This window comes from Xenopus tropicalis, chromosome 1 (genome assembly GCF_000004195.4).
Source record: "Xenopus tropicalis strain Nigerian chromosome 1, UCB_Xtro_10.0, whole genome shotgun sequence".
In the NCBI taxonomy this organism is placed as follows: Eukaryota; Metazoa; Chordata; class Amphibia; order Anura; family Pipidae; genus Xenopus; species Xenopus tropicalis.
The window spans coordinates 92,864,039-92,872,423 of NC_030677.2; the positions used below are offsets into that span (position 1 = coordinate 92,864,039).

General features: G+C 38.5%; 2 protein-coding genes across 3 annotated transcripts in view; one reads left to right on the forward strand and one right to left on the reverse strand.

Moving 5' to 3' along the window:
• Positions 1-876, forward strand: part of tmprss9 (transmembrane serine protease 9) — a 44,509-nt gene extending 43,633 nt beyond the window's left edge. For both annotated transcript variants that reach the window (XM_002940038.5, XM_012955168.3), the window contains exon 20: positions 493-876. In XM_002940038.5, coding sequence (XP_002940084.3) covers positions 493-654 — 162 coding nt within the window. In that variant the 3' untranslated portion in view covers positions 655-876. The remainder of the gene's footprint in view (positions 1-492) is intronic.
• A 1,444-nt stretch (positions 877-2,320) lies between these two features.
• On the reverse strand, positions 2,321-8,385 carry timm13 (translocase of inner mitochondrial membrane 13 homolog). Its single transcript, NM_001045772.1, is given in 3 exon segments — positions 2,321-3,301; positions 5,361-5,429; positions 8,258-8,385. Coding segments are annotated over 3 exon segments (291 nt in total). The 5' UTR covers positions 8,381-8,385; the 3' UTR covers positions 2,321-3,202.

The window sequence follows — 8,385 nt, forward strand, 5'->3', positions numbered from 1 at the left end:
GAACAATGCAGAGATTAAAAGGTGTGAACAACACAGGGGATTACATTTTTAAACAATACAGGGGGATTACAGCCTGAATCTGAGGTGTGAACCATGCAGGGGGGGCAGTTAATCTCAGTACTGATTACCATTTAAAGCTTACACAAGAGTAAGGCATCAAAGCAGCCAGACAGGTGGGGGGCCACACAGAGGGGGGTCGCGGGCCGCGCCAGTTGGACAGCACTGCTTTAGATCATTTAGTAGTTAGCCAGGTTTCACTTGAAGCTTGAACTTGATGGTCATGTTTTCTTGCAACCTCATTTATTATGTTTAGATTATATTATGTAAACAAGCAAACTTTAACCTTCACACATGGTCTGGAGAGAGAATGAACAAGCTAAATGTTTGTGCGTGTTGCCTTTTTACTGTAAAGTAGTAAAAGTAAGGCAATTTTATATTTGAATCAGGAGCAAGCCATTGTCCACTTCTAATGTATGTGCTTTCTCTTTCCAGGGTGATGCTGGGGGACCCTTGGCATGTAGGGAGCCATCTGGTCGGTGGTTTCTAGCAGGAATAACCAGCTGGGGTTATGGTTGTGCAAGGCCTTATTTCCCAGGAGTTTACACTCGGATAACATCTGTCCGCAACTGGATTGGACAGAATCTACGGTTATGAAGATTCTGACTCAGGGTGTGGCACAGATGGGCAGCCACTTGGAAATAGCTGGTGGGACAAACTTGAAGGGCCATATTTACCACCTGGTTACATCAAACATATGCAATTAACCCAAAAGACATTTTACTGCCCATATTGCTTTATTCACTTGTATGCTTTCAAAGCAGAACATTTAGAGTATATTTTCTATAAATAAAGGTGACCTGTTATTATGACAACGTATAAGGACTTTGTAAGTGTGCTTATGTGTAACAGATCTTAATGTATAACAGAGGATTCAGGGTGGAGATGTAACAAATGACTTAATATATTTCCTACACTCAGGAAAGTCATACACACCTGTCCAGAAAAGTTTTTACACTTTCAGATAAAGAGTAACTGACCCATAAAGGTGGCTATACACGTTAAGAGTCTTTCGATTACTTAGCCCTAGGGCTGATCGGTCCGACAAAAAAGGCGGGTATATGAGTCGTTGGACCGAGAACCGCATTAACAAGCTTGCGGTTCCAGATGTGAGGGGAGAATCAAACCTGCAGATTAAGATCTGGCCAATTTTAGGCCAGGTATCTGTCAGCAAGCCCTTCAGGGGACCCACACATATGATAAGCTGCTGAAATAATCTAAAGGACCGAATTGGCAGCTGAAATCTGCCCGTGTATGACCACCATAAGACTATTAGCCTTGTTATGTGTATAGAATAGAAATATTGCTTAAGTTTTAAAAGGATTCAGTGTTTTTGCTGAAAAGCAAGTGTGAGAAAAACTTACTAAGCAATAGCAATAAAAATTGCCAATATGTTATGCACCCCCTAATGAATTCCAATTGTTACAGGGTTTTTTTTCAATCGGACCAGGGCTCCATTTATGAAAAAAATGCAGGGTCATCATCTTTCTTACCTTTGCCAGGCATGCCTCATCAGACTTAGATGTGTGCCTGCACATTTGAGTACAGTTATCAGATCTTACGTTACCGTGAACACGCATGTTTAAGTCTGCACTAATCTTAGCAATTGAATTCAATAGAGAGGGGTATAAAATATTGATGACCCCTATGCAATTGTGAGAGCACAAATTTTGAGTGCAGTACATACATTTTTAATCTCAAAGAATGTTGTGTGATAATACATAAATTTGTACTGAGAAAATCTTATCACAGGTCATGTATTTACCTAGGTTGCTCATGTTTGTATTAGAAGAGCTCTGATCTTGTTTCATGAGCTTCCAAGATCAATTACATAGGCAAATGATTAAAACCACAAACATATCAGTAGTTTCACAGACTGGAGAGCAAAGGTGGCCATGCAACGCAGCGAAATTATGGTATGAAACAAGGTTTCCAACAATATTCAGTTTGTGTGTGGTGGGAGACAAGGTGGCCAATATTGGCAAAAGCCTTGGATATTGGTCATTTTACCAACTGGAAAGTATGGAAAGTTTTAATATGGTGCCTTCAAAGGACATCAGCAAAACATTAATGTTGAATAGTCAGAGGTAGAATTCTTTTTTTTCTACCTGCATTTCAGCTCTTAACATTAGTAGAGAAAACAATCTTCCTGCGACCATTGTAATTGTCACGTGTGTGGACGCCTTTGAGACTTTACTCTTCAGTCTTTAAAATTATCAATATGTCTGTAGCCTCAAAGTAAAATGATGCATACTTATCCCACTGATAAAGAGTAGAATTTATTCAAAACATTCCAACAAGGCCTGAAGGCTCAGCAAGTTGGCAAAATCAGTTTTAGCTTTAAATACTATAGTTATGCAATTAATGTACCCATATATTAATTTATTATTTTGTCTGGAAAATGAAATCCTACACAAGACCAAAGTTCTGCTGCAATTATGTATGAAAACACATTAATTTACCAACAAATTAGATAGTTTTGCATTAGATCTGCAGAGTTCCATGGAAAATGCAACCGTCAATACAAAAGGTTTAGGCCTCGGACACATTACAAAAATTGTTTTATTTCCATACTCTAGAAAACAGGATTTCCCACACATCGGTCATATTATGTGATGCTGGAGAAAGCGGTTAGCTCTCTAATTATGGTAAGAAATCCCAATTTCTCTAAGACCTCCAACAGGAATATAATATTTATTTTAGCACTGACACACAAAAATAAAAAGGAAAATAGGGCTATTATGACTAAAAAAGTCAAACTACAATTAACCAGCAATTTATCATATGTAAATCCTGCCTATCTGGAACTGGATGGCTGCACAACAGCAGCTGTAAAAAAAACTTCATGGCTTATGAGATTTAACTCTTTAAGAAAATAGGTTTTGAGAAAAAATTACCAGTGCCAACACTATAGATTCTAGAGTTTCAAGTATGATGGAAAAAAAATGTATTGACTAGTCGTTAAATTATTGTTTAACCCTTGAAATAAACTAAAACATGGTCAATAACAGTTAGTGATTCCTGCATTAACAGTTAACATTTTTAATTAGAAATGTATCATTGTCTGGTAGTTGTCCTTTTCTATATTTCTAAATCAGCTCAGTGCTTGTGTTGTAGATAGGTCTTGCAGTGTTCTTTTATCAGGTCACATCTTGGCACGTTCTCGTTGCAATCTGGAGTTGTATGCCCGAGAAACTGTGTTCCAGGCATCCATATATCTGTCCATACACATTGCAATACATTTCTACAGAGAGAAAGATAATGAAGCATTACAAAAATAAGTCTGAGCAAGAAAAAAAAATCTGAGTGTTATGGTTTTGAAAAGTCAAAATATTTTGACACTATGAATATTTTGCTCTCCAACCAAAAGTCGACTCTTGGGTGGACTTTTCCAACAGTAAAGCTATAAACTATGTAGAGATTTTTATACAAGAAAAACAGTAGCTCCATGGGAAGACAAGTTAAATCTTAGTCTGAGTTTTTAAATTTCTCAATAAGGTTGGCAGATTAACATTTTCCACCTGAAAGGAGAAGGAAAGGTAAAAACCAAGTAAGCTTGATCAGAAAGGTCTATGTAAATACAGCCATAAGCTCTCACAGAAAAGCTGCATGGAGTCCTCTATCAAAAGAAACACAGCTGCAGCAGGAAGCTACCAAGACCAAGCTAAAATGCCAGCTGCTATCGGAGGGAGATACTAAGGTTCTTTACTCAGGTATAGTTAAGCTTTCAGCTGAATAAATATAGCATTCTATGTGGCACTAATGTGGCAAATCTATTGGCAGTAAAATGCTCAAAATTATTTTCCTTCTACTTTAAGAAAAGGCCCCAGGCAGTTCTGCTCCCTCCCCAGCTACACAGCATTTGGGCCCCCTGGAACATGGGCTCTGAGTCACCGCCATTATGAAAATATGCCATCTGCTGCACACTTTGCCCTGCCCCAGTATCTTTTACCCACCTTTTACAATGAAAGTAAATGACCAATGACAGTCAATCAATGAAAGCCCATCTTCTGAAATAAGCTGGATGGGGTTGATTTACAAACACAACTGCTCAATTACAGTGCAATGCAGTTGTCTATAGCAATTAATCAGGTCATTGCTCTCATTTTTAAATTGGTAGTAGACTGAATCAATTAGCAGTTATGCCTGAGCAAAAAGGTTTTAAGCAAAAAAAGATTCTAATCAATCAATGAAGGAGAGCTAACAAAAGGGATGCAGGAGGTATTCATTTTATGATGACAAAAAAGTGTGATGACATAAAAACTGGACCATTGGGTACTATTCCCTTAGAGGGGACTCAGGTTAGTTAACACTTGTGTTCCAGTGCAGTGGGACTCATCAACTCAATTTGGCCTAACATCTGGAGTGGGTAAACAAGCCTGTGTATGGATAGCTTAAGGGCAGTGGCACACGGGGATATTAGTTGCCCCCGCGTCAAATCTTCGCCACCGCAGGCAACTAATCTTCCAGCAATACCATCCCACCGGCAAGAATGCAAATCGCCAGTGGGATGGCATACGTGATGCTTCATTTTCGTAGCAACATGTAATGCCATCCCACCGGGGATTTATATTCTTGCCGGTAGCATGGCATTGTGGGGAGATTATAAATCGCCAGTGGGATGGCATACATGCCGCTTTGTTTTTCATAGCAATGCATAAGCCATCCCACCGATGATTTACATTCTTGCCGGTGTGATGGCATTGTGGGGAGATTAGTTGGCCGTGTTAATGAAGATTTGTCCCGGGGTGACTAATCTCCCTTAGTGACACTGCCCTTAGACAATGAAGTACAATATCTGATTAGAAACCAAAATGGTGGCACATACTAGTTGTTCAGAACATTCTATTCTCTCTCTAGATAAATGCAGCCGAGACTGTCACAAATGTAAGATTAGGCCAACACAAATTTTGGCACCATAGGATGAGTTTGATATAGTCAGACAACTTAAATGTTTTGCAGTTTATGGAGAAACGATCTCTGTTTAGTTTAAGGCAGAGGGCATTTTTAGTAGCTTAATACAAAGAATGCCTTAACCTCCTTTTGCTAATGGGTGAGTGAGAAGGACATCTTGTTTGTGTCTGGCACCACAGGTTGTCTTTTTTTATTTTTTTAAAGCAGCCATGTAATCAAAAGCACACTCTCCAATACACAGACAACTTGTCCTACACAGTAAATCAACATTCTCCTGTCAATTATAGTCACATCTTTACTTGCTTGTCAATCTTCTAAAAACCATGCAAATGAGTTCTCAGTGTTGAAACGGTTTAGTGTATTGGCACCAAGTATAGTGGTGAACATACCTGCTCAGAATTGTCGAGAGATCCACCTGGCTTTCCAATACATTTTCGGAAACATTTATCAGTCATTCTCTACAAAAGGAGTATGTTTAGATCAGTATTTACACAGAAAACCTTTCATAGAATAATAAATATTTGATTATAAATCTTTATTAGTTCTGCACAACCTAATGTTCTCCATAACAGGAGACCTAATCTGCACATTATGCATAAACTACTAGTTCTTTTGTGACCAAATGTTTATTTTACCACTGTAAGAACAAATATCTCTCAATTACCTAACCAGTTTCATAAATGCTGTAACTCTTCTGTTAAAAAGCAAAGTATCGCTAACCCCTAAAAAAAAAAAGCAAAGTATCGCTAATCCCTAGCTAAAAATGCAAAGTAGCGTAGCTGCTTACCAACTGAAGACTCTTCGGGTCTCACTGCTGATGCACAGTTAAAGCAGATTTCCTGCTACCTCTAACTGCACATGCGCAAGCAGGTTCGTATCGGCAGAGAGACCCAAAGTCTCTTAAGTTAGTAAGATGATGTCGGCCAGGTACGCTGCTGTGCTACTCTGCATTTTTAGCTAGGGGTTAGCGATACTTTGCTTTTTAACAGAAGACCAGTAAATGCTATCTGCTGATTGATTGCTACAACTAACTAGACCTGTAGTACACTTTGACCAAGATGTTAAAGGAGAAGGAAAGCTAAGAACTTAGTAAGCTTTATCAGAATGGTCTATGTAAATACAGCCATAAGCACTCACAGAGTCCTCTATAAAAAGAAACACAGGATTTCTTGTCTCCTTTTGTGTATACATATACTTTGGTATCTGACTTCCTCTCAGAAAAGTCCTTCATTCAGGGCCCGGAGTCTGTGCAGCTCTTCTCCTCTCTCCTGCTCTCCCCTCCAAAAAGAATTTAAAAGAATGAATCCCCCTCCCATCAGAATGTGTGACATATGCTACTAACAGCTAGAGCTGCAGCAGGAAGCTGTGGAGACCAAGATAAATGGCAGCTGCTTTCTTAAATAAACAGAGGGAGTTTCTAGGGCTGCTTACTCAGGTATGGTAAAGCTTTCTGCAGAATAAATATAGCGTTGTAGCTTGCACTAATGTCGCTAATCTATTGGCAATAAAATGCCAAAATGACTTTCCTTCTCCTTTAAGGTTGATTTTACCTGTGGCAATTTCTTGTGATCCTGGACAAGTTAGTTAAAGGAACAGTAACCTCTAAAAATGAAAGTGATCTTAAAGAATGGCAATATAATGTACTGATGCCCTGCAGTGGTAAAACTCAGTGTTCAGAAACACTACTTTTGTTTATATGAACAAGCTGCTCAGTAGCCATGGGAGCAGCCATTCAAGCACAGTACACACGGTTGATAACAGATAAACTCTGTAGTATACAAATCTGAGTCTGCACAGCTTACCCGTTATCTGTTGTGTAACCTGTGCCTTTTTGGCCTTGCTGTGTAGCCATGTGGGGAGCCATTCAGCTTGTTTATATAAGCTATAGTAAAGTTTCTGAAAAAAAGGCACCAGTTGTACTAGTGCAGTACATCATATTTTAACTACTTTAAAACACTTTGATTTTTGGTGTTCCTGTTTCTTTAATCTTCTGGTGTTTCAGCATCCTTAGGAATACTTAGGAAGACTTTTGCAAACTGTCACTGTGAAAATCCCAACTTTATCAAATTGTCACTGCGACAATTTGAAAAATTAGTAGTGATTTTTGGACAAAACACAGAAAGAACTTTAAGGAAAGGTAAGGGACCTCTGCCTTAGACTTCTACATGAACTCGGCAAGTTTAATCTGCCAAATTGCCAAATTCTGATTTTTAGCCTTTTAGACTCATTGTAAATCTCAGAAGTCGTGTTTTTATTCTGTGAATTTTTTGGAAAAAAATTTGAATCGAGTTTAAAATTTTAAATCGATGGTTAGTAAATGAGCCCCATAGTGTGCCTATAATTGCTGTAAAGTGCTTAGAGCCCCATTGAGAAAAGTGCTCTATAAATTATGCCCTTACACAAGCCCACTGGGGTTTTAAATTGATTATCTGAAAGCAAAAATTACAGTACTCTCAACATGAATACCATACAAAATATGCACCCAATCTGTATTAACAAAAATTGCCTATTGAAAAATGCTTCAACCCCTAAGCCAGTATGACTTGACACTACACCGACAGAAACATACACTGAAAGTGTATGAAAAACACTGTGAAAAAAGGAGTACTTTTTGTGAAATTGACTGTTCTAATTATTGAGTTATATGTGACAAGGCTTGGCCACAGAGGCCGATTTTCCCACTGTAAATATAGGGTTGACCCACCACATAAGAATCAAAACCTGATCTTCAAATAGCATATCTGTGATCAATATAAACAAGATGGCCCTACAGCAATGCACAGCTACCTCCTGGGCTACAATATGGGGCATATTTATTAAGCTGTGTAAAATGAATTCGCCAAAAAAAACAGTGTAAAAAGCTGTGTAAAATAAACGGAAAAGATCGCCGTCCGAACGCCATATTCTACGTCATTATTTCACACAAGTTCCGGTGGAAGAAAAAGCACATTAAAAAAAATTAAGCAGATTCTATGCTATTTTTTACACAGCGAAGCCTGGCGCTGTGTGGCAAATTTTCTTGCTGTTTTTTTTACATAGCATAATAAATATGCCCCTATGTGTACCTTAAAATCTTGTATTCCACCAAAAAACAGCAATGACTGCTGTCACAATTGTAGTATCTTCTAAGGAAGCTTCTGAAGATTGCATTGTGATGCAGATAATTCATCAGAAAACTTACATAAAAAATATGACCACAAGTCGTCTAAAAAGAGGCATAGCTAGAAGACAAGACAAAAAAAATTACTGTCCTGTGAAAGTAAGGTTGTCCAGAAAGCCCTTTTACCTGCAAAAGTTCCTGAGCGTTTGCAACTGCGATCTGCACCTTAACTTGTTCCATTATTGCTCCGGTATCAACTTTCCCAGAGCTAGATCCCCCCACAGAGAAGTCAGCCCCGAACCCGTCCATTTCAA